Raw genomic sequence first — 27,108 nt, 5'->3', positions numbered from 1 at the left:
ATTGAGCTACAGAGGACAACCTTTCAATGGAGATTCTCATTGTAAAGGGCTGGGGTGTATTCATTAGTGCAAAGTGTAACAAACCGTAGCAATTTCTATTGGACAAATTCAGGCAGGTCCCTCCCAGTTTGCTTCCATTTGGTTCCTATGAATACACCCCTGGAACAATAGAGCTGTGGGAGGGGCTGAAACTCTAATAGGGTTTGGCTGCGTTCCAATTCACTTCCAGATTGGCCACCTCTCCTTGTCTCCTTTAATTTGCCAACGAAAGAAAGCCACTTCAAGCCACTGCAGTGTCCCAACACCCTTCGATGGCGTCCTTTCCTTGGCTTTTACATCTTGTGACTTTGACTGATAGGTGAAATATGCGTTGAATAGGGTTTGAGCACAGCACACACACCAATCAAACTCTTTAAGACCAAAGGTGATAAAGGAAAGGAGACAAGAAGATTAGGAAAGGAAGTGGCTTCAGAGTGTTGGGACACAGCCTGGGCTGATGACAGAGAAGTGCTGGGCTGGGCTCTAGCAGTGGGGTGTGGTCTCCTCCTGTGTCCCTCACAGCGTCTCAGTTAGTTTGATGGTCACAGCTTTCACCTCAGAGTACTCTGCCAATGCATACTCGCCCCTGAGGAATCAAAATGCAAAGGTTAATAAATACAAATTAGTTTGTATTGTTCTAATCATTCACATTGTATAGAACATTTGCAAAAGTGTAAAGTTTGGGCAAACAAACTAGTAAACCCTTTCATCACACATAGAGTGTTGAAAAGAAATGACTCTTACAGCTCTCGTCCATTGCCTGACATTTTGTATCCTCCGAATGGTGCCTGGGCATGAAGGGCGTTATAGCAGTTAACCCTGAGAGAGATAGAGAGACAGACAGACAGACAGACAGACAGAGACAGAGAGAGAGACAGAGAGAGTGAGACAGACAGTGAGAGACAGAGAGAGACAGACAGTGAGACAGAGAGAGAGCGAGCGAGCGAGAGAGAGAGACAGACAGAGACAGAGAGAGAGAGAGGGAGAGAGAGAGAGAGATGAGACTAAGCAGAGTAATGTCTTTGTTTACAGTAACTTCAGTTCCTTCCCAGAATTCACCAGGGACACGATAGCATGTCGCACTCATCCAGTGTCATAACCTTAATTTGCACAATCCTAATGCGGCCATAACCTTATGTTCTGATGGACCTACTCCTCTGCCATAACGTAACATAAACGTTCAGACTGAGGTCTTGACCTGGGAGTAAAACGTAAAGAAACGCTATGATCACTCAGGAAACCCTGTTGCTTTAAGGACAGTACAGATTGCTCAGCCGATATTGCGTGCCAAGTAAATGTCTCTCCAGCCGTTCAAATCTCTTCGTTCTTCTCTCCCACTCCCTGTCCTCCTCTCACTGCCACACAGAGGAGCTTTGTCTGGGATACCTACCTACCTAGCTCTGTCTTGTGGCCACCATGTGCAGCCACAGCTGTGTTCTCATGGGAACATGAAGAGGTATAAGTAGGGGATACGAAGTCGGAGTGAATAGGGAGTACAGTGGTAAAACGGTAATAGAAGTGGTACTGTAGGAAGTAGTAGTTAGTAGCATATGGAGTAAAGGAATAGTAAAGTATCTCTATGGGACTAACCTACAGTATTTATAAGAACTGGTCAGGCATTACTAATCAATCACTAACATCCAGTTCTCTTCCCTACACTATTTTGGATACTAGTACTAGTTATGAATTGTTAGGATGGGAATAGTAGTAGTTAATAGTTGTTGTTGTAGTCATATATAATGATACTATCATGGTACTATTGTTCAGGAGTTAACAGTAACCTACCAGACGGTGCCAGTCTCCAGGGCGGCAGACACAGAGAGAGCCCGGTCCAGATTGCGTGTGAACACGGCAGAAGCCAGGCCGTACTCCGTACTGTTGGCTCTCTCTATGGCCTCCTGCTGGCTCTTGAAGCGGAATATACACTGGACCGGACCGAAGATCTGGATGGGGTCATGGAGAAGATTACATGCCCATTTCGAATGCATCCTTCCTACCGCCCTCCTTTGAAGAAATCCCTGATGTGACATGGCTGGATTGGTAAAGCTATGCGATAGAACCGTTGCTTACACCTATCAGTTTGTGTTGGATCAGTGATTACCCCAAGGAGGAAAGACAGGTATGTTTGTTACGTATTCAAACAGGCCATGGTGAGCAGGAGAAGGACAAAGCAAAACCTCACAGGGCACAGCTGTCAGTTCAACGTCCAATTTGGATTGACGTGGATATGATGAATAATGTGAATAAAAAAATAATTTAAAAATGCAATGACTTCACTGCTTAACCCTGTCAATGTTGTGTTGTGTCCAAATGAATCTCTGTCAGATCAATTAGCACCAATCAGAATAGCCTTGGGTCATATTCATTGGTGTTTGTTATTTGACAGGTCCAGATAGTCCCTCCCTGTGTCAGTAAAACATGTTCAGTTTGGTGTCTAGTGAATACGACCCATTGAGATAGTTAGAGGATGCAACATTGTATCTGTCCCTTTATGGCGTCTGTGGGAGCATGAGCAGTGCCATTGATGCCATCTCCATTTTTAAGTAGTACATTTTATTCTTCTTCTACTTCTATGAGTTGGTAAACAAACTGAAATGCTGCATACTGCCACCTGCAGTGTGTTGTTTGAACAGGTATAAAGCCAAGGTTGGCAATTTACTGCCAACTGCAGTTATGGAATGTTTGCTCACGAGTATAATTCATTTACTGTACCCTCCTGATGACCTGGAGGGAATGATGTCGATCCTTCCTTAACCCATAGGAAGCCCCACCTAGTTGACTACTTAAAAATGGTCGAAAGTCCTCAATGGGGCTGCCCATGCTAAAACAGGCTTTTGGCCACTAGAGTCCTCTATCTATTTCTATGATACCGATCCTGGTTTACCATGACCATAGACTTGGATAGACAGCTCTAGTGCCACAAAGGCTGTATTAGCATGGGCAGATCCATTGAGGACTTTCAACATTTTAAAGTAGTCAACTGGGTGGACCTTTCTATGGGTTAAGGGAAGGATCACAGAATTTCATCCAGGTTAGCAGGAGGGATCAGCCAATGAATGGCAGCTGGCAGTAAATCCCCAACCTTGGCTTCATGCCTGTTTAGAAAACACACTCCAGGTGGCAGTATACACTCTTTCAATTTGTTTACAGACTCATAGAAGAAATGCAAGAAGAAATTGACTACTTTAAAACGGAGAAAGATCGCTGCCCATGCTGTCACAGAAGTCATTATGCCACAGATGCAAAGAAGCGCCCTCCATCCATCTGCATGACGATGACCTTGTTTGAACCATATATATACCGTTGTCTGAACCTGCACTTCAACCACACCACCAGAAGATGGCAGTGGTATACAACAAAACTGCCTGGACCAGTAGTGGCATTCTCATTTTTATGAATGAAATCACTGTAATGCCAACATCAGAAACCCCTAGCTCTGGGTAGAAGTTCCCCGTAGACACAGATCACAGATCTAGGATCAGCTTTCCTTCCCCCAATCATCGAAAGAAGAAACAGTAGGCAGCCAATACGATGCAGAAACACTTCAGTTAAGTATTTACAGGTATTACATACAGAGAACAGAATGATCAGATCAGCCTGTGGTATATTTAAGCAATCTGGCCCGAGGGAGTGTGGTATATGGTCAATATACCACGGCTAAGGGCTGTTCTTACACACGACGCAACGCGGAGTGCCTGGATACAGCCCTTAGCCGTGGTATATTAGCCATATACCACAAACCCCTGAGGTGCCTTATTGCTATTATAAACTGGTTACCAATGTATGCCGGAAGGTTGGTGGTTTACCCAATAAATGACTGGGTGTTTATACATAGAGTGCGACTCTCTTTGTTTTTATACCAATGTAATTAGAAGAGTAAAAATACATGTTTTGTCATACCCGTGGTATACGGTCTGATATACCACAGCCGTCAGTCAATCAGCATTCAGGGCTGGAACCACCCAGTTTATAATTCATATCAGGACGCTTTCGACTGCTAGAGTCTTCTTCAGGCAGCGTTGTGGTGGACGGATGCATCATCCCCCAATCCTAACCTTAACCATCTGACAAGAAAATCACAAAACTGACCATAGATCAGCATTTGGATCTCTTACCTCTTCCTTGGCGATGCGCATGTGGTCTTTGACATGGGAGAATACGGTGGGCTGGATGTAGAGGCCTGTGTCCTCCATGGCCACGCCCCGCATTCCAGTTTGGCTCCCTCCTTCTTCCCGCTGTCAATCAACTCCAGTATCTTATTAAACTGCTTCTGCTCAATCTGGAGGAACAGGGGAAGATAGGAGATGAGAGGAGATGAGGGAGGGAGGGAGGGAGGGAGGAGAGAGAGAGAGGAGAAGAGAGCGAGAGAGAGCGAGAGAGAGAGAGGAGAGGGAGAGAGGGAGGGGAGTAGAGAGAGGGAGGGATGGAGGGAGGGAGAAGAGAGAGAGGGAGGAGGGAGGGAGGGAGGGAGGGAGGGAGGGAGGGAGAAGAGAGAGAAAGAGAGAGAGGAGAGGAGAGGAAGGAGAGAGAGGGAGAAGAGAGAGGGAGGAGAAGAGAGAAGAGAGGAGAGGGAGGGAGGAGAGAGACGGAGAAGAGAGTGAGAGAGAGAGAGAGAGAGAGAGAGAGAGAGAAAGAGAGAGAGGAGAGGAGAGGAGAGGAGAGGAGAGGAGAGGAGAGGAGAGGAGAGGAGAGGAGAGGAGAGGAGAGGAGAGGAGAGGGGGAGAAGAGCGAGAGAGAGAGAGAGAGAGAGAGAGAGAGAGAGAGGGGGATAATAGAGAGAGGGAGAATAGAGAGAGAGACAAGTGGTTTCGTTAAGTTGGAGGCAGGCAGGGTAATGTCATTACACAAAAGGTAAAGTAATGGATATAAAGGTAGTATTCATTTACACACATCCAAAGCTGGCACAGGAGCAAGAGAAAGAAAGAACAGCTAGAAAAATAAGGGGATGTTTTCTGCTCCCACCACAAGCGATCTTTAGTGAAGCTGTACTGATAGCCTACATTGATAGCCAACGGCGTAATGGAAACGAAGTTTCTGTCAGAAAAGACCTGAAGGCTATGTTCTGTAACTGTCCCACATCTTCTCATGCTATCAGCTGTAGACTTAAAGTAAAGGACTGAATCCTAATTTGTGGTCTGCACAGTTAACTTGAGATAATATTTGATTGACTTCACTGCATGACTTACATGAATATCTGAGTTAAGCACACAGCTCTCCAAGTTACAGATGTATGATCTTCATTTGATCACTTTTTTTGTTGCTGAGAACTTTCCTGCACCGCAGGAAATGCTAACTTTTAGTGTATTTGAGTTTTAAAAAAGGCTTAGAAATTCCAGACTTGATTTGCCCTATGAAAAATGTATCAACCCCCTACAAAAATGTCCATTAACCAAATCCTTGGGCTCCCGAGTGGCGCAGCGGTCTAAGGCACTGCATCTCAGTGCTTGAGGTGTCACTACAGACCCCTAGTTCGATTCCAGGCTGTATCACAACCGGCTGTGATTGGGAGTCCCATAGGGCAGCGCACAATTGGCCCAGTCGTCCGGGTTTGGCCGGGTGTAGGCCGTCATTGTAAATAAGAATTTGTTCTTAACTGACTTGCCTAGTTAAATAAAAATGCAAATTTCCTGTTGCTGCAGGATTATTTTCCTGCCGTAGCAAACTGGCTCAACTGAAGATCCTACATCTGTAGGATTTGGTCCAAAGTTAGGAACTGATCTAATCGTGAATAATTGCCAAAGACTCCAGCCACCCAAGCCATAGACTGTTCACTCTGCTACCGGCCAGGCAAACGGTACCGAGCATCAGCTCGGACCAACAGGCTCCAAGGCAGCTTCTACCCCCAAACCATAACACTGCTAAATAGCCAGACTGCTAAATAGTCAACTAATGGTTCCCGAACTATCTGCACTGACTCTATCTTGCACTGACCCTACGTACACTCACTAGACTCTATATACACACCATATACACACATTCACTCACTCACTCACTCACTAGACTCTATATACACACCATATACACACATTCACTCACTCACTCACTCACTAGACTCTATATACACACCATATACACACACTCACTCACTAGACTCTATATACACACCATATACACACACTCACCACTAGACTCTATATACACACCATATACACACCATATACACACACTCACTCACTCACTAGACTCTATATACACACCATATACACACATTCACTCACTCACTCACTCACTAGACTCTATATACACACCATATACACACACCACTCACTCACTCACTCACTCACTCACTCACTCACCACCACCCACACACTGCACTGTCACTCCCACACAAAACCCCTCACACATTCACATACACTACATACGCACACACATAACACACACGCATACCAATTCAAACACACATACAGTACACACATGCACACACATGCACACACACACTTTTACACTCATCATTTGCTGCTGCTACTCTGTTTTTTATTTTACTCATATTATTATCTATCCTGATGCTTAGTCACTTTACCCTGCCTTCATGTACATATCTACCTCAAATACCCTGTACCTCTGCACATTGATATGGTACTGGTACTCCCTGTATATAGCAGCACATTGATCTGGTACTGGTACCCTGTATATACATTGATCTGATACTGGTACTCCTGTATATAGCAGCACATTGATCTAATACTGGTACTCCCTGTATATAGCTGCATTCTTGTGTATTTTTATTTTATTCCTCTTGTGTTACTATTTTATTTGTATTATTATTTTTAAGCTCTGCATCATTGGGAAAGGTTAGTAAGCAAGCATTTCACTGTAAAGTCTACACCAGTTGTATTCAGCGCGTGTGATAAATAAAATTCTATTTGATTTGAATACTGTCTGTTGCCCCATATTTGAGCATTTTGGTGTAAGTCGACATATTTGAGATGCTTTTCTACTGGCCAGCATCACAGACACAATGACTGGGGTTTGTGGCGTTCGGACGACTTGCTCTGTGTCAGTGGAGAGTTTCTGAGAAACACCTGTCTGAGAGGCCTCTCTGGCAGAACACTCCAATCAGAGAGAAGAAGGAGAAAGAAAAGAGAGGAGAGGGGGGGAGAGGAGGGGAGAAGAGAAGAAGAGAGAGGAGAGGGGGAGAGGAGGAGAGAAGAGAAGAAGAGAGAGGAGAGGGGGGAGAGGAGGAGAGAAGAGAAGAAGAGAGAGGAGGGGGGAGAGGAGGAGAGAAGAGAAGAAGAGAGGAGAGGGGGAGAGGAGGAGAGAAGAGAAGAAGAGAGAGGAGGGGGAGAGGAGGAGAGAAGAGAAGAAGAGAGAGGAGAGGGGGAGAGGAGGAGAGAAGAAGAGAGAGGAGAGGGGGAGAGGAGGAGAGAGAAGAGAAGAAGAGAGAGGAGAGGGGGAGAGGAGAGAAGAGAAGAAGAGAGAGAGAGGGGGAGAGGGGGGAGAGAAGAGAAGAAGAGAGAGGAGAGGGGGGAGAGGAGAGAAGAGAAGAAGAGAGAGGAGGAGGGGGGAGGAGGAGAGAAGAGAAGAGAAGAAGAGAGAGGAGGGGGAGAGGGGGAGAGAAGAGAAGAAGAGAGAGAGAGGGGGAGAGGAGAGAAGAGAAGAAGAGAGAGGAGGGGGGAGGAGGAGAGAAGAGAAGAGAAGAAGAGAGAGGAGGGGGGAGAGGAGGAGAAAAGAGAAGAAGAGAGAGGAGGGGGGAGAGAGGAGGAGAGAAGAGAAGAGAAGAAGAGAGAGGAGAGGGGGAGAGGAGGAGAAAAGAAGAAGAGAGAGAGGAGAGGGGGAGAGGGGGAGAAAAGAGAAGAGATACCTGTGGTCCGTGTGATGTGCGTGGGGTCCAGGGGGGTCTCCTATGACGATACTCTTGGCACTCTCGACGCTCGGCGTACAAACTCCTCATAGACCTGTTCCTCCACGAAGACACGCGACGCGGCCGTGCAGCACTGGCCCTGGTTGAAGAAGGCTCCCTTTTGGGTCTCCTCCACCGCCAACTGCACTGTTAGTGAACATAAGAGAAATGCTGACGAAGGCTGTCGCCAAAACGCCTCCATTTGTGTGACCTCTGCTGCTTCTAAATTTACATTTACATTTAAGACTAGTAGGAGTCCAATGCCACCCTATTCCCTATATAGTGCACTACTTGTGACCGAGGCCCATAGGCACTATAGGGAATAGGGTGGCATTTGGGACATAGCCTAATACAGTGAGTGTGGGTTGTCCTTTCCTCCATTAGAGTCCCTCAGAGCAATAACAGAACAATTGGCAACATCTTCCTTGAGGGCAACATTTGGCATCATTATGACATCATTTCCTGATTGTAAACTTGGTTTCTGGTCGTAGAGATGTCAGATAACAAGATTAGAACCAGGTAAACATGTATTTTTCTGGTCACAAACAAATTGAACAGAAACCCTGTCCTTTTACAACCAGTAGACAACCTGACCATGACGTCTTCAGAGACGTCGTAAAGACGTCATTGCAACCAGTTTTGCCCGCTGGGTTATCGTGGTTATAGGATAGGAGTCACGATGGCACAATGTCCGTCACGCTAACTATCACACAGTTCGCAATCAGTCTCGAGCTCTATTGCTTACAGGCACACTGTTGATCACACACACACTGTGTCAAAGCCCTTTCCTCTGCGCCTAGCCAAGCTGCTGTCTTTGTTCTCCCTGTCTGCCTTGTTGGTTTATTAGAGAGACAGTAACCACATCACTTACAGTCCGAGTCAGCAAAGACAATGCAGGGGTTCTTCCCACCCAGCTCCAAAGTCACTCTTTTCAGATTACTCTTGGCTGCGGCCTCTTTGATCAACTGGCCTACCTGGGGAGACAAACAGGGCGAGGACGGATCACAGGGGGAAGTCATATAACAATGTGTCATACGGGACATTCAGTTCAAACAAATACTTTTTGAAATGTACATTGGGATTTGATAGGGCACGAGGGACTGGTATCGGTGAGACAGACTGTTAATGAAAGCATGTACTGCATGCCGAAATGAGAAAGATACCAAAATGTTTAAACAAGTGTCAAATAAATTTGACTTTTATCATACAATCCTGTACCCCACTTGGCTTTGAAAAATCATTTATTTTCAGCCTTGGGTTCAAATAGTATTTGTTTCCTTTTGATACTTTAGCTGCACTTGATTGAGCTTGTCTGGTACAATGGAACACACAAACTAGTCCCAAAAGTGCAAACCCCGCCCATCTGACACTCCAGGCAGACTATTTGAAAGGAAAATACTACTTGAACCCAGGTCTGTTAATCTTGGAACAGACAGTGAACGGTTACAAAAAAACACATTATTCCAACCAGTTGCCCCGTCGCTTCCAGCATTATGCATACTTCCAAACATGCACGTACCTTTGTAGAACCCGTGAACGCCACTTTGTCGATGCCCATGTGGCTAGCAATGGCTGCGCCTGCCGTGGGGCCGAACCCTGGCACGATGTTCACCACTCCGGGGGGGAAACCGGCCTATCATGGCAACCCGACGAAGAATGTTAGTGATCAGCACCATGTGCATGGGAATAAGGTACGCTTCTCGCTACCTCTTAACTCAGTCAACATGGATGAGTTAAAGGTACATTACACTTTTCAAATCAAAGTTAGCAGGATCTACACACAAAACGGATGTTGTGGGACGTGGTTTCACCTTGACATTAGACTACTCTTAAGGTCCGGACACATAGGCCAAACTTTCATTTAGGAGTGAAATGTCCCTTTAAGGAGCACAGTGTGTGAGTATCAGAGAGTTACTCAGCGGATTACACCAGGCGGCACCAGGAGCTTGTTATTTAATATATATAATAAATACGTCTTTTTTCTATTCAATTTCCATTGTCGTCTTTGATTGGCTGAACAACTCTCATTTACCCAATGATTAGAAGCAGAACTCTTGTCTTTCCCTTTCAAAATCATTACCGTCGACATGATAAAAGCGAGCTGGTCTAATCGCATAAGACCGGGGCTTTTCTCTGGGTATAAAACAGCCTGGGATCATTTGGAGTAATGGCCGGGAAGAGAAGCCAAATAGGTTTGAAACCAAATGTCTCATGACCTGCGAGTCACTACTACAGTCTAATTTCATACTGTACACACATACACACAGGCACAACAGCACGCGCATGTACACAAACACACACTGTATTGATTTAGGTTCTACGCTGAAGACCTTCATATTTGCTCTCCTGAGCCCCGACATGAGGAGCAGAGTGAAGGGAAAGATGTTTGTAATAGAGGAGGGAAAAGGAGGGGGAGGAGAGGAGAGAGGAGGGGAGATGAGAGAGGAGGGGAGAGGAGAGGAGAGAGGGAGAAGAGGAGAGGAGAGGAGAGGAGAGGAGAGGAGAGGAGAGGGAGAGGAGAGAGGAGAGGAGAGGAGAGGAGAGGAGAGGAGAGGAGAGGAGAGGAGAGGAGAGGAGAGGAGAGGAGAGGAGAAGAGAGGGAGGAAAGGAAAGGAAAGGAAAGGAAAGGAAAGGAAAGGAAAGGAAAGGAAAGGAGAGGAGAGGAGAGGAGAGGAGAGGAGAGGAGAGGAGAGGAGAGGAGAGGAGAGGAGAGGAGAGGAGAGGAGAGGAGAGGAGAGGAGAGGAGAGGAGAAGGGTCTATAGTTTGACCTCAGGTGTGTCTCCTGGTCAACAGATGTAATAGTTCATGTGTCCTGAGGAGGACCAACAGATTGCCTGTTGTTTTTCTTATAAAGGACAGAAAGTGCACGTTCACTTTTAGGATAGTTTTTTGGGATAGTTGCATATAATATCTCTCTTCATTACAATGCAGGATTCTCCCAATCCGATCCTGGAGAGCTACAGAGAGTGCAGGCTTTACTTCCAATCCAACACTGACACACCTGACTGTTCCAAATAATCAACCAATCGTGGCCCCTTCAGTCTGCACCACGACCAAATTGAATGTGTTTGTGCTGGGCTGGAACAAAAGCCTGCTCACCCAGTATAGCTCTTCAGCAATGGAGTTGGAGGCCCCTGTTGTACTTGAAAGTCTCTCTCACCTCTTTGATGAGAGATCCTACGTGCAGGGCTGTGAGAGGGGTCTGCTCGGCTGGCTTGATGACCACAGTGTTCCCACAGCACAGCGCTGGGGCCACCTTCCACATGAACATCAGCAGGGGGAAGTTCCACTAGGAGAAACAAAACAAGTGTATATAATTTAGTATTTTCTTCATTAGTCCACTGTTAATATGATCCTTTTTTTTTTTGCATGTCAGCAGCCAAGTTTTCAAGATAGAGCACTTTCAGTACAGAGCAAAAAGTGTGATGATTTGATTCGAGAGAAATAACAAGACCATTGTTCTGTCATCCTATAAAGTGATGATTCAAACAATCTGCTTAGAAAACCTTTCTTCTCTCTGCCCTGTTATTTTCCCTCCAGAGAACTTAATGAAACAAATGAACAAATAACTGGGCCCTCAAACACATATTAGACAGCAAACGCGTGTAAGAATCCTAATGTTTACTGTTTAAGCATTGTTAACTTTTACAATGATTTGGATACAGCTGCCACAATTAGGATTTTTTTGGATGTGTAACCCTAAAAACGAGCTTCCTGTTTTCCTAAGCGATGACTCATGGTCTGCGTGAGTGCCAGTGGTGCTTTTAGTAATTACACGACGTCCTTCAGTATAAATTTCATTTTGATGATATAATCTCCCATGTCGAACAACAGCCTTCTTGTTCCTTTGTTGCCGGAGCAACATAAGAAGATATAGACTTATGCTAGTAGAGAAAGCCCATTGGCCGCATTCAGTCAGTCAAAATGTAGAAGAAGAAAGGACACCCGTCTGGTCTAGACTGTAGTGAACACTGTGCAATGTGATAGCCTTTACGCTAGCCTACATGGACTGCTATCCCACCCCAAGCAATCTGATTATGTTATAATCAAAAAGGAAATATGGATGTTTTTTTGGATCTGCAAGTCTGCATCCTAAATGACACCGTATTCCCCATATAGTGGAGGGGGCCCTGGTCATAAGTGGTGTACTATATAGGGAGGAGTGTGCCATTTGGGATGTGACCTTAATGTATAGTTGTAAGCAGTCGTGTTCCTTTAACGGTACACTTCAGTTGGATTAAGAGCGAGAGTGCTTTGAAAAGAAAAGGTAGAGATTAGGATTAGATTTCCAGTACATGTCCAAGATTTAATTTCACCCCTCAGATCGAGTTGAAGTTGGTAAAGTGCAGTTTTACTGCGACCCACTTACGAATAAACATTTTTAAGACCAGTCCAAACTCAAATCTTCATTTTTGTTATTGTTCCAAATAAAGTTGCATTTACCTCAAAATGCACTTTCAAGAAAGATGTTACCTGAGAATATAATGGGATCATTTACTCTAATGCATCCCAAATGGCACCCTATTCCCTATATAGTGCACTACAGCCTATAGCGCTCAGTCAAAAGTAGTGTACTATGTAAGTAATAGGGTACCATTTGGGACACAGCATCTATTTAACTATCTCGTTATTGCTGCAGCTCTACTGATCTATGACTGTCAACATGCATGCTAAGAGTTATATTTCTGTACGTGCCAGGGACATGTAATGCCCTTGGAGCTGAGGCACGGAACAATATGGTTTTGGGGTGACAGCACTGACAGTAAAAAGCTTGATGAACGGCTCTTGTGTTTGGCACACACACACACACACACACACACACACACAATAACATTCTCCCTTGTCTCTAGAATAAAGGAGAGTTTTGGTGCCAATGTGGCGTCCGTCCATCACTATTCTAAATCTCCAACAGCCTGCTGTACTGTAGGCCAGTATCTGAGACTATGTCCCATGGCTATCGTCTGTGGGGATTCTGTTACAGTGAAGGTAAACTCACTGCACTGTACACCTCTGACATACACACACACTGTCCAGCGTATGAGGGATTTATTTATTTATTATTTTTTATTTAACCTTTATCTAACTAGACAAGTCAGTTAAGAACAAACTCTTATTTACAATGACGGCCTACTTTACAATGACGGACTACTTTACAATGACGGACTACTTTACAATGCCTTTCCCAGTGGAAATATGGTAGGCAAAGTGCCATGATCGGGCATGACACAAATGCTGTGTGTGTGGATGGCTGGGCTGTTGGGTGGGTGGGACTTTGGGTGGGTGGGTGGGTCAGTGGGTGGGTGGGCCGTTGGGTGGGTGGGTGGGTCGGTGGGTGGGCCGTTGGGTGGGTCGTTGGTGGGTGGGGCCGTTGGGTGGGTGGGTGGGTGGGTGGGTGGGCCGTTGGGTGGGTGGGTGGGTGGGCCGTTAGGTGGGTGGGTGGGTGGGTGGGTGTGTCGGTGGGCGGGTGGGTGGGCCGTTGGGTGGGTGGGTGGGTCGGTGGGTGGGTGGGCCGTTGGGTGGGTGGGTGGGTGGTGGGTGGGTGGGCCGTTGGGTGGGTGTCGGTGGTGGGCCGTTGGGTGGGTGGGTGTGTGGGGCCGTTGGGTGGGTGGGCGGGTGGGTGGGTGGGTGGGCGGGTCGGTGGGTGGGCCGTTGGGTGGGTGGGGTGGGTCGGTGTTGGCCGTTGGTGGGTGGGCCGTTGGGTGGGTGGGTGGGTGGGTGGGTCGGGTGGGTGGGTGGGTGGTTGGGTCGGTGGGCGGGCTGGTGGGCCGTTGGTGGGTGGGCCGTTGGGTGGGTGGGGTGGGTCGGTGTGTGGGTGGGCCGTTGGGTGGGTGGGTGGGCCGTTGGGTGGGCGGGTGGGTCAGTGGGTGGGCTGTTGGGTGGGCCGTTGGGTGGGTGGGTGGGTCGGTGTGTGGGTGGGTGGGTGGGTCGGGTGGGTGGACCATTGGGTGGGTGGGTGGGTCAGTGGGTGGGTGGGTGGGCTGTTGGGTGGGTGGGTGGGTCGGGTGGGTGGGCCGTTGAGTGGTGGGTGGGTGGGTGGGCTGTTGGGTGGGTTGGTGGGTGGGCTGTTGGGTGGTCGGTGGGTGGGTGGGCCATTGGGTGGGCCGTTGGGTGGGTGGGTGGGTCGGGTGGGCCGTTGGGTGGGTGGGTGGGTCAGTGGGTGGGCCGTTGGGTGGGTGGGTGGGTGTAACGTTGGGTGGGTGGGCCATTGGGTGGGTGGGTGGGTCGGTGGGTGGGTGGGCCGTTGGGTGGGTGGGTGGGTCGGTGGGCCGTTGGGCGTTGGGTGGGTGGGTGGGTCAGTGGGTGGGTGGGGCCGTTGGGTGGGTGGGTGGGTGGGCCGTTGGGTGGGTGGGTGGGTCGGTGGGCCGTTGGGCCGTTGGTGGGTGGGTGGGTGGGTGGGTGGGTGGGTGGGTGGGTGGGTGGGTGGGTGGGCCGTTGGGTGGGTGGGTGGGTGCGTGATGTGTGTGTGTGGCGCATGCATCTTTAAGTCAATGCAGGTGAATTTCACAATTTCACTGGGTGGGCCGTTGGGTGGGTGGGTGGGTGGGCCGTTGGGTGGGTGGGTGGGTCGGTGGGCGCTGGTCGTTGGTGGGTGGGTGGGTCGGTGGGTGGGTGGACCATTGGGTGGGTGGGTGGGTCAGTGGGTGGGTGGGTGGGCTGTTGGGTGGGTGGGTGGGTCGGGTGGGTGGGCCGTTGAGTGGTTGGGTGGGTGGGTGGGTGGGTGGGCCGTTGGGTGGGTGGGTGGGTGGGTCGGTGGGTGGACTGTTGGGTGGGTCGGGTGGGTGGGTGGGCCATTGGGTGGACCGTTGGGTGGGTGGGTGGGTGGGTCGGTGGGCCGTTGGGTGGGTGGGTGGGTCAGTGGGTGGGCCGTTGGGTGGGTGGGTGGGTGTAACGTTGGGTGGGTGGGCCGTTGGGTGGGTGGGTGGGTCGGTGGGTGGGTGGGCCGTTGGGTGGGTGGGTGGGTCGGTGGGCCGTTGGGCCGTTGGGTGGGTGGGTGGGTCGGTGGTGGGTGGGCCGTTGGGTGGGTGGGTGGGTGGGCCGTTGGGTGGGTGGGTGGGTCGGTGGGCCGTTGGGCCGTTGGGTGGGTGGGTGGGTGGGTCGGTGGGTGGGTGGGCCGTTGGGTGGGTGGGTGGGTCGGTGGGTGGGTGGTGGGTGCGTGATGTGTGTGTGTGTGTGCGCATGCATCTTTAAGTCAATGCAGGTTAATTTCACAACTCCTATTTGCCAAGTCATTGTGTTTAGCTGTAGCACAGCAGTAGTATGTGTTTAGTACTTGTTCACACCCTGCCAGCAGATTCTACATATATTATTATTACAGAGTCACAAACACAAAGCAGCCACTGGTCTTACTTACTGGAATGATGGCTCCACACACACCTATGGGCTCATGTTTGGTGAAACACATAAAAGTGTCATCTGGAGAAACAACAACACAACAACAAGAGACTCATTATCAATCTCTCTCCATTCAAAATGACACATTACTTCAAGTTTAAAGTCTGTTTAAATGTGGCATCCTTTCTCATTTATTTAGCTACATCAACCATTTGCATTTTCGAATGATGGTCAAAAATATCCTTATTAAGCTCTCCATATAAACGGGAACACAGTCATTTTGACACTCATCCTCTGCCCGTCCTAAAAGTCCCTGTGCTTTGCTACTCACATGGCTGAAAGTCCTGTTTAATAGAAGGAAATAGAGCAGGTGGATCTAGAGACACCAATAACCAGACTATTAAGCCTACTGTTTATGGTGAAATGTCACCCTTGACCTTCTTGGAATGGGGTTGGGGCAATTAAAAGTGTCCCCCATTTAATTGCTGCAATGTCCCACCCTCCTCTTTCTCTGTAGTAGTCAACTGGCTTTTTATGGTAAATATAGTTGAACTATAAATAAGTTAAGTTAGAATGTTTATGCAATAGAGTTTATCTTAAACTACTTTGTTAAGCAGAAGTTACTTACTTGGGTGTTGCGGGTACTGAAAGGTTTGTTAAAATCCTGTAAAACCCTGTCTCAACAACTATCAACTTACAAGATCTTAGTGCACCATGTTGCACATGCGTTGCAGCAATTGTTCCACCAATAGTCTACTGTGGTGCAACCAAACCTTTTAGTGCCCCCAACTCTAACATAAAACAAAGACAGGAAACTGTCTATTATAAAATACATGTATAATACTGCATAGTAACATGAAATTATACCAACACAAGACATTCCAAAATCCTTTCCCACTACTGTACCACAGTATCTCTGCAACTAAGGTCAATCCTTCTGAGATAGTGACTAGAACAACAAACTGACTCCAATGCTGCCTCCTAAATGGCACCCTATTCCTGATACAGTGCACTACTTTTGACCAGAGCCCTATGGCACCTTGCTTCCTTTCACCTTACTTCCTTCCACCTTGCTTCCTTTCACCTTGCTTCCTTTCACCTTGCTTCCTTTCACCTTGCTTCCTTTCACCTTACTTCCTTTCACCTTACTTCCTTCCACCTTGCTTCCTTTCACCTTGCTTCCTTCCACCTTGCTTCCTTTCACCTTGCTTCCTTTCACCTTGCTTCCTTTCACCTTGCTTCCTTTCACCTTACTTCCTTTCACCTTACTTCCTTTCACCTTGCTTCCTTTCACCTTACATCCTTTCACCTTGCTTCCTTTCACCTAGCTTCCTTTCACCTTGCTTCCGTGACATTTTGCATGATCCCCCTCCACCTCCACAAAAGCCCAGCTGATAGCCTAGATAATCGGTTCAATCCGATCCTCTCACTCTGTGTCACTGATCTTCTCTTGTTTCTCCTATTGATGTATGTGGTGATTACAGACAGACAGACTCCTACACACACAACGGTCATCTCCCAGGCCCTATTATCTCCCGGGGTACTGGGTGAGCCTACTCATCCCAGGCTATACCGCTTATCAAAGGTTACATTTCCATAGCCAGTGGAGTGGACATGGGATGTACAGTAGAGGGAATTAGACTGTGTCCCAAATGGCACCCTATTCCCTATGTAGTGCACCTTCGCTTATTTAGGCCCAGAGCTGTATTTAGGCCCAGAGCTGGAGGGGGAGGGAGGGGGAGGGACTAGCTCGGAGGCGTTGATGAGGCACTGATCTGGAGTGTCTGATTCTCAGCTAATCCCGACACAGACTGTTGCACCTCGCTGATTACCATCAGCCCCCTCTTCCTCTTCCTTTGTCCTCGGCAGCCTTTCGTCTCTCAACTGCCCCATTGGAATCTAATCAGGAGGAAAGAGGGAAGCCTGTTTTGTCTATCTGACGTCCTGCCGTGGTGGCCGAGGATGGTTTTTGACACTGTGCAAGGGGGAAGTATTAAGAGGACGGATGAGATGCCACCCAGGTCTGCGGACAATTGATGGACCGGCTGAGTGACTCGACTGCTAATTAACTCGTTTCTTGACGACTGTGCAGAACCAGTGGGCTAATCATATACTGGACAGAGAGTCTATGTGAGCCATTACGCCACAAAGGAGAGAGACAAGTGATTGTTGCGAAACAGCTTGCTCAGATTGACAGGTCATGGACCTTTTTGGGCAATACTTTAACAAAAGCTGTCAGTTATAATGCATTATTACCTGTAATAACACTGTTTGGAAATCTTGTTATATTATAAATGTATGAAATGGTAATAACTGGATCATTATGAGATGATACTTAGACATTACAAGGGGTCATAAGCCTACATGCTTTTAACAAATCGTACAATACATTATGACCACATCATAATGCACTATACCTGTAGGTTAAAGTAATAGTCTGGCAATCTAAAAGGGTTTAAAGCAGCACAGAGACACTTACCTACAGGCATGGTTTTGCCATGTATCTTGTCGGCCCAACCGGCATAGTATCTAAGGGTTTTGATGCTGCCGTCCAGATCAATGAAGAAAGAATGTAGGAAGGGTTTCCCAGTGTCTATAGTCTCCATGGTCTGTAAAAGAGAAGGAATAGTCATAATCAGAAACACTGAACATGGCGCAATAAGGCCACATCAATGCAGGCTGTCCTAACTTCTAAAATGGGAAATCTGAGGCAGAATCATGTCAATAGAATAAAACAAGGAATAACTAATAATATAACTAAAAATATATTTTGAGAGGTTCTCTCATCTTTTGCACAGTCAGCTGCAAGCGCAGCACCATCAATGCCTTGGTTGCTACAAAACAATGTTTTATGCCCTCGACGTGCGCCAATAAGTTAATATGCTGTGGGAGTTAATTGGTTCAGAAAGAAAAGTTATAATGATTATAATGATAAATGAATATGAGGCTGAGTAGAGGCACTGGGTACGGCATGGCTGCCATAGCTAGCAGGGTTGTCTCTCTGTGTAGCCAAGGGTGGTGTGAGCTGGAACATTATATGACCATGAAATACAACAGATCCATCTGAATCTCATCTGAATGTCATATCAAATGTATTTCAAATCTAGATTAACAATCATTTCTATAGAGCAGAGGGGTGGACAGAAACCTTGACAAAAGCAATCCATGACGTTGTGCATTTGACAGTATTTCAATAAGTGACTGTACGTAAGTTACTAAACTCTTTGACGGACACAAGCTGCTTGAAACCACTAAGCCGAATGTGTTGGGGAAGAGAACATTTTTGTATGGTGAGACCAACTGTGTCAAACATGATTTGTACACTTAAAAGGTGCTATGATACTCAAGTTCTTTGATTGACTCTCTCAAGTCAAGTGAGACACAAGTCAAGTGTTTACTAAAAACCTGGGTCAAATACGTAAAATACTTTAAAATAGGCCTACTTGAAAGTATTTGAGGTGCGCTTGATTTACCTTGGAGTTTGGGGAGAACCCATAGAGAATGATAGAGGACTCTTCTTTGTATCAGTCCTATTTATGGCATCTGTGAGTGCACTGGCATCTCCATTTTGAAGTAGTCCATTTTATTCTACAACTACTTCTATGAGTTGGTAAACAAACAGAAAGGATGCATACTGCCACCTGGAGTGTGTTGTCTGAACAGGTATAAAGCCAAGATTGGTGATTTATTGCCACCTGCAGTTATGGAATGTTTGCTTACGAGTATAGTTCATTGGCTGATCCCTCCTGATGACCCGGATGGAATTATGTGATCCTTGTGAATTACACTGTTGAAGGCTTAGGAAGGCCGAAATGTTTGTCTATCTACCTACCACCGAATGAACTAAATACTATAAAGAAACCTTGAATCTCCTTTTTGAGTGCGGACCAGCTACATCATTTTGTGATCCTTCCTTAACCCATTGGAGTCCCACCCAGTTGGCTACTTCAAAATGGTGAAAGTCCTCAATGATGCGGCCCATGCTAAATCAGGCTTTCGGGCTCTAGAGTCCTCTATCTATCTCTATGGGAGAACCAGCTCAAGTGCAGCACCAGCAATGATATAATAATAATATAATATGCCATTTAGCAGACGCTTTTATCCAAAGCGACTTACAGTCACGCCGCTGCATACATTTTTGTGTATGGGTGGTCCCGGGGATCGAACCCACTACCTTGGCGTTACAAGCGCCGTGCTCTACCAGCTGAGCTACAGAGGACCACGATATATGTAGGCTATTTGACCAATAAGATCTAATTCCAACATTCAACCAAAGCAAATTGAAATATAATAAGAGACGAAGCACTGCCACAGAGCTAGAACACCAATAGATTTATCCTGTCTTTTCATTGGGCTAAATGCTAAATCTGGTCTTTATTTCTCCCACAAACAGAACAGGGGTTAGTGTAATTAGCGATACCCCAGCACAAGCAGCCCTCCCAGAGCATGTTTTCAATTAGCAGCCACATGCAATCCCATAATATGACTTCACTCACATCTGTAATGTTTCATTTACAAATCGGACTCCTAATGCAATCTGGAAACTCGATTGAGAAGGCACTGGAACATGGCTCGGATCACCCACCACTGTAATATCTGACTTACACTGTAAAAAAATAATCCAAGGTGGCCCAACTCAAGATCTTTTAGTAACTAGTTCCACAGACTTTTGAGTTTACTCAACTTTTTGGAGAAGTGGCGGCAGGTAGCCTAGTATTTACAGCGTTGGGCCAATAACTGAAAAGTTGCTAGTTCGAATCCCCCGAGTCACAAATGTGAAAATTCTGTTGATGTGGCCTTGAGCAAGGCACTTAATCCTAATTGCTCTAGGGGTTGCTGTTAATTATGTCAGACCATCTCTCAGGGAGAGTTGGGATACCGGTATGCAGAAAACACATTTCCAATTCATACATGCGTATTAATACACGCTTGTACATGTGTTGAATAAGCCTCATATTTTAAGTTGGCCAAAACATTGTTCTAACTCAACTATACACTGAGTATACCAAACATTAGGAACACCTTCCTAATATTGAGTTGCACCCACCTGGCACCTACTACCATACCCCGTTCAAAGGCACTTAAATCTTGTGTCTTGCCCATTCACCCTCTGAATGGCACACAATCACAACCCATGTCTCAATTGTCTCAAGGCTGAAAAATCCTTATTTAACCTGTCTCCTCCCCTTCATCTACACTGATTGAAGTGGATTTAACAAGTGACTTCAACAAGGGATAATAGCTTTCACCTGGATTCACCTGGTCAGTCTATGTCAATCAACTTAAAAATATGTTTTTGATAGATGTTTTGCATGGAAATTATTTTATTATTGACAAAAGACTGTTATATTTTTTTATGTTAAAGGAATACTACACTCAAAAACTATATTTTGGTATTTAGTCCATTAGTCCCCTGTTAATACAATTCCATGTCAGTTAAACTTTTCCCCAATTTTTATATTTAACCTACAAGTACTTTTTCTAAGTTGCATTTTTTACAGTGAGGAGGGAGGAGGAAAACACACAATCACCAGATAAGAGGTAGAGAAAGAGAGAGGGAGAGAAAGAGAGAGAGAGAGAAAGAGAGAGAGGGAGAGAAAGAGAGAGGGAGAGAAAGAGAGAGGGAGAGAAAGAGAGAGGGAGAGAAAGAGAGAGAGAGAGAAAGAGAGAGGGAGAGAAAGAGAGAGGGAGAGAAAGAGAGAGGGAGAGAAAGAGAGAGAGAGAGAAAGAGAGAGGGAGAGAAAGAGAGAGAGATTTCATGCAAGTTGATCTTCTTTATAATGTATTTTTATGGCTTCTCTTGTGCCACACACAGGCCTAAAGTCTCACAGGCTCTCACCAACAATATTAGAATGAATGTCAAGGTTGTGTGGGGATTATATAGCAACAAGTGTAGAACTGAAAAATATATATTACTCGAGTCGCGATCACAGATCATGCACTTTCAGCATCTGGTGCATTGCGCACTGCGCTGCTGCTGTCAATTATCTCTGGATACCCAGAATAGATGATAGGCTACCTTCACAACGCAGGTGTCAGGTGTAAAGTTGACCAATAGGCTGCTAGTTGTAGCCTACTACAGTCTAGAGACAAATGATGTTAATAGACCGTTATATCGACAACTTACCGCTAGCAGTGCCTGGTCCCTCTCGATCAGGTCTGCGAGCTTGTGCAGGAGTCGCCCCCGGCTTGACACATCCATCCTTCGCCACGGCGAGCCCCTCTGGCTGGCCGCTCTGGCAGCCTTTACAGCCTTGTCCACATCTGCCTTCAGGTACACATCAACAGCTTTCACACGGACAACTGATAACCTACCTATAACATTTCTATGCGTAATGTTATTTTGCATAAGTTACAATTATGAGCAGGCTAATGATAATTGATAGGCCTAATTCATTCGCACAAATTTATTTTTGTCTGTAGCCTAATAAAATACTTTGGTATTGAGTTGATAGACAGTCGCGCTCTTGGTTTTCAATTAGGCTATGGAAAAGGAAATGAAACATATAGGCCTAGATCTTTCTTGACCAGGGACCCCCTCCCAGGCAAACTGGCAACCCAGGGACCGCCATCATACATTAGCAAAAAACATGTATTTCACATGTCTTGTCTTATCATCAGGTGAATGATAATGGCAAGGAGAAGTAATCAACATTTTAAAATGAACAGATTTGGTAAAGAATTTTTCATTATTTTGACCTCCCCCACATTATAATTGGAAGAGGAAGTATAATCTCTAACATAGGCTATTAGCTAGAAAGGTAGTAACTCCAGAAATATTTTCGCTAAGATCAGCTGTTTAGCTGGTTAATAAACAAAGGTTAGCCATGTGTTGGCAAAAATGTATGTCCAAGTCAAAAAAGCTTACCAGCAGCGAACGGCACTTGCCACACTGGTAGCCTATTGACTGGTAGCCTATTGACTGGTAGCCTACTGACTGGTAGCCTACTGACTGGTAGCCTATTGACTGGTAGCCTATTGACTGGTAGCCTAATGACTGGTAGCCTAATGACGGGTGCTTTTTCAAAGCCTATGTCAGATACTCCAGCGAGTTTAATTGGCTCCAATGAGTGTAATTTGCTCAATATTAGGAGTTGAGAAATTAAGTTCACATCATTAGAAATAAAACATGATCCTATTTTCTACTGTAGGTATGTAATTAAAAATGTGTTTATTCTGTTGTTGCTAGCGATATTCATAAAAACGTTGAAAAAAATAATGTATATAAAATAAAATATTTTCGCGGACCCCCTGCAGTACCTGTACCCCCGGTTGAATACCCCTGGCCTAGATAATCAGAACCAGACTGAGAGAGATAAAGAGAGGTGGAAAAAAGTCAGGGTCACTGCAGTAGGTGTAAACTAATTCTGTTAATTTAATTTCGCAAACATTCCTTATTTCGTCAAGTCAATTTATTAATCGGGACATGAATTTATGTTTTAGGTACATACTTTGTCTGCTTCTTCCACTTCACAGATTTTGACACCTGTTGCTGGATTGAAGGTCTGAAACGTCTTTCCTTTGACAGAGGTGTGCCACTCATTGTTGATAAAAATCTGTTGAACACAAAGAAAGACGCTTAAAAAAAATTAAAATAAAGTTTTACAACGCACCTGTTCATTAGGCTACTACCAGGAAGCAATATAACACAGGAGCATAAATAATGTGTGTTTTTTGGTTTTCAAATATAGTTTTCATGCAACCTTTTGGATCCAACTCCAATATGAAGACATGGATATCACACCAACAGGCAAACCACAACATTTAGCCTACGCACAGGCTACAGCCTAACATGCGTTAGAATAACTTGACGAAAATCACCTGCCTTGGCTTATGATGTATTGAACATGTAGTTTTACATTAAATTATACCTTATACTTTACACTCAAGTTTCAAGTTTGTATTGTCACTTGCACTAACTAGTACAGTGAAATGCCTTTCTTGATTGCTCTTTCCCAACAATGCAGTAGTACTATATATATATATATATATATATATATATATATATATATATATATATATATATATATATATATATATATATATATTTCAAAATAGTTCAAAAGTTGTGCATACCGGTGTTTCAGATGTTTCGGCTTAATACTTTTTTTCACATTACATTTTCACTATTCAGTGATTGCTGCTATGTTACTTCAATAAGACGTGCGTCTCACCTTGGTGTGGCGTATCTCCTGCACTTTGACCGGCTGAGGAAAAGGCATGCGGGAGGGCTCCCCCTCGCCATTCGCCCCGTCACCCCGTTCTCTGTAGTTCCGTTCTGAGCCATTCTGCGTCACCGGTCCAGTCCTGCCACCAGTGTATCCTCTCTGTGTGTCTGTGTACTACTGAGCACTAGAAGCGCATCCAGCGGTCTTTATAAGAAGGCGAAAATCCTCCCTCTCTCTCTCTCTCTCTCTCTCTCTCTCTCTCTCTCCCCAGAGCAGCTGAGGGAAACCCAACTCTGCCCTTATCAAAATATCAGGCCCCATTATCTGCTGCATGGAATCATAAACCAAAAGCCTCCTGGAATATTGTTGTTAATAGGAATGTTTAACATAACAGGATAAAGATATGACAGACGCGTTTATATTGACGGTCGGCTACTCAAGGACAGGTGTGGCAGGTGCAATTTTTTGCGTGTCAATTTATTTATTTGGGAAAGTGCAAGGTGTCGAAGTATGGAACTTAAGCCATTCAAATAGATGCTAATTATTGTGGATTCTTTTTTTCGTAGAACACGAATAGCAGTATGTCCAATGTGTATACATTTCCAACACAATCTCACACTCAATTCGTGCAAATATGTACAACAAGTATTTCAGCAGATTTCGTGCGTTTTTGTGTGGCTTAATTAATGTGAAAATACAAAAAAAATGGTGCGACTTAATTCGTAGGAAAATACATTTTGGGGGGCAAACTTCAGAACAATCTTTTGAAAGTTATTGGAGCAATGCATTTTGGGCAATGGTGTTCTACACTGCCTTTTTTTGTGTCCCACATTATTTATAAAAAAACAAACATGTTAAAACACCAATATTGTTAATCAACCAGGTTGTCACCGAAATGTTTATAATACAATAGTAGCCTTATGTTTTTATTTTATTTTTAATGCCAATGTTTTTTTCTATGGTTGTTTTCGCAATACTTTGGGATACTGGTGCTATGTCGGATTTTATGAGGGTTGCCAGATTTGAGTAAAAAAGCTGTATTGTCTGTTTTTTTGTGTGATATCGATGAAGGTATTTGATTGGGGAATGGGGATACATTTTCATGATGGGAAATTCATTAATCAATAAATGTGGGGGAAACAGAAGACCAGTAAAAATAAATTGGGGGTTTAAATTCCCCTGGTGCAACTGCATGGTATTTGCATATATAACAAGCCTGGACTATGATCAATTAAGCCACATCAATGCAGTTAAACAGGTTAATGTAAAATAATGAATTATGTTGTCTTACACATATGACACTTCCAAGGCCGTTTCATGATGATTATTACGGTTGTGTCAATCATGTTATATACTTTGGCTATTGTAACAAGGCATATGTCAGCATTGTAATCCTACTGCCTCTGCCCAGAGGCCTACTAGGCTTTCATGGCAACAGACGTTAGAGTTGACTTTGCCACATATGAGACCTGGTTGGAGTCCCTGTTGCAGCTTTCACTTTCTTCCGCTACATTGGTGGCATCATTGGGACCACATCCTGCTCACGTCTAGTTATGTGATCTAGTGTTGGGAAGCATTCTGTTTTTCAACATTGTGTTGGGTGTAATTACATTGATATATCTAGTGAACAATGGATAAGCAACAATGGGCGTGGCGGATAGAAGTAGTCATTACAGGTGTGATCAAGCCATACATCAAAGCTGCCTGAAGCTTAATGGAAAGTGCTATGCCCTGACCAATTATTCAGAAGAAAATCCTCTGTGACTGTCTAATTTACACAAGTGAATTTACTAGTGTGGACCCAAAACAAACACATTCTACACATTTACAAACTACCTGTTTAAAGTGTTATTACAACCATGACCCTATTCTCATCGACGGGACCGCAGTGGAGAAGGTGGAAAGCTTCAAGTTCCTTGGCGTACACATCACCGACAAACTGAAATGGTCCACCCACGCAGACAGTGTGGTGAAGAAGGCGCAACAGAGCCTCTTCAACCTCAGGAGGCTGAAGAAATTCGGCTTAGCACCTAAAACCCTCACAAACTTTTACAGATGCACAATTGAGAGCATCCTGTCGGTCTGTATCCCCGCCTGGTACGGCAACTGCACTGCCCACAACCGCAGGGCTCTCCAGAGGGTGGTGCGGTCTGCTGAATGCAACTACCCGCCCTCCAAGACACATACAGCACCTGATGTCACAGGAAGGCCAAAAAGATCATCAAGGACATCAACCACCCGAGCCACTGCCTGTTCACCCCGCTATCATCCAGAAGGTGAGGTCAGTACAGGTGCATCAAAGCTGGGACCGAGAGAATGAAAAACAGCTTCTATCTCAAGGCCATCTGACTGTTAAATAGCCATCACTAGCACATTAGAGGCTGCTGCTGCCTATTGAAATCACTGGCCACTTTAAGAAATGGAACACTAGTCACTTTCATAATGTTTACATATCTTGCACTACTCATCTCATATGTGGTCCTCTGTAGCTCAGCTGGTAGAGCACGGTGCTTGTAACGTCAAGGTAGTGGGTTCGATCCCCGGGACCACCCATACACAAAAATGTATGCACGCATGACTGTAAGTCGCTTTGGATAAAAGCGTCTGCTAAATGGCATATTATTATTATGTATATACTGCATTCTATTCTATAATATTCTACTGTATCTTAGTCCATGCCGCTCTGTCATTGCTTGTCCATATATGTATATATTCTTAAATCCCATTCCTTACTAGTTTTGTGTGTATTAGGTATATGTTGTGAAATTGTTAGATACTACTTGTTAGATATTACTGCACTGTCGGAGCTAGAAGCACAAGCATTTCGCTACACCCGCTATAACATCTGCTAAACACGTGTATGTGACAAATAATATTTGATTTGATCATATGGATGGAAAATTGGATGGAAAATTACTGAGGATAATAGCGGACAATATTGCCACTCCTATTTGCCATATCTTCAATCTAAGCCTACTAGAAAGTGTGCCCCCCTCAGGGCTGGAGGGAAGCAAAGTAATTCCGCTACCCAAGAATAGTAAAGCCCCTTTACTGGCTCAAATAGCCGACCAATCAGCCTGCTACCAACCCTTAGTAAACTTTTGGGAAAAATGGTGTTTGACCAGATACAATGCTATTTTACTGTAGACAAATTGACAACAGACTTTCAGCACGCTTATAGGGAAGGACATTCAACAAGCACAGCACTTACACAAATGACTGATGATTGGCTGAGAGAAATTGATGATAAAAAGATTGTGGGAGCTGTTTTGCTAGACTTCAGTGCGACTTTTGACATTATCGATCATGGTTAGCTGATGAAAAAATTTGTGTATTGGCTTTACACCCCCTGCTATATTGTGGATAAAGAGTTACCTGTCTAACAGAACACAGAGGGTGTTCTTTAATGAAAGCCTCTCCAACATAATCCAGGTAGAATCAGGAATTCCCCAGGGCAGCTGTTTAGGCCCCTTACTTTTTTCAATCTTTACTAATGACATGCCACTGGCTTTGAGTATGCAGAGTCTATGTATGCGGATGACTCAACACTATATATGTCAGCTAATACAGGGACTGAAATGACTGCAACACTTAACAAAGAGCTGCAGTTAGTTTAAGATGGGTGACAAGGAATAAGTTAGTCCTAAATATGAAGAAAAAAAACTAAAAGCATTGTATTTGGGACAAATCTTTCACTAAACCCTAAACCTCAACTAAATCTTGTAATG

General features: G+C 45.2%; 1 protein-coding gene across 1 annotated transcript; it reads right to left on the bottom strand.

Annotated features, from left to right (window-relative positions):
• On the bottom strand, positions 1–23,499 carry LOC121548348 (aldehyde dehydrogenase family 1 member A3). Its single transcript, XM_045215778.1, is given in 17 exon segments — positions 1–625; positions 784–858; positions 1,825–1,982; positions 4,155–4,237; positions 4,240–4,318; positions 7,841–7,873; positions 7,876–7,913; positions 7,916–8,026; positions 8,751–8,853; positions 9,399–9,512; positions 11,041–11,169; positions 15,232–15,293; positions 17,692–17,821; positions 21,340–21,480; positions 22,664–22,768; positions 23,387–23,434; positions 23,437–23,499. Coding segments are annotated over 17 exon segments (1,542 nt in total). The 3' UTR covers positions 1–555.
• Between the last annotated feature and the right edge of the window lie 3,609 nt (positions 23,500–27,108).

This window comes from Coregonus clupeaformis, unplaced genomic scaffold (genome assembly GCF_020615455.1).
Source record: "Coregonus clupeaformis isolate EN_2021a unplaced genomic scaffold, ASM2061545v1 scaf0512, whole genome shotgun sequence".
NCBI lineage: Eukaryota > Metazoa > Chordata > Actinopteri > Salmoniformes > Salmonidae > Coregonus > Coregonus clupeaformis.
Note: the sequence above shows the minus strand (reverse complement) of the source record. Positions and strands in the feature narration are given on the sequence as shown.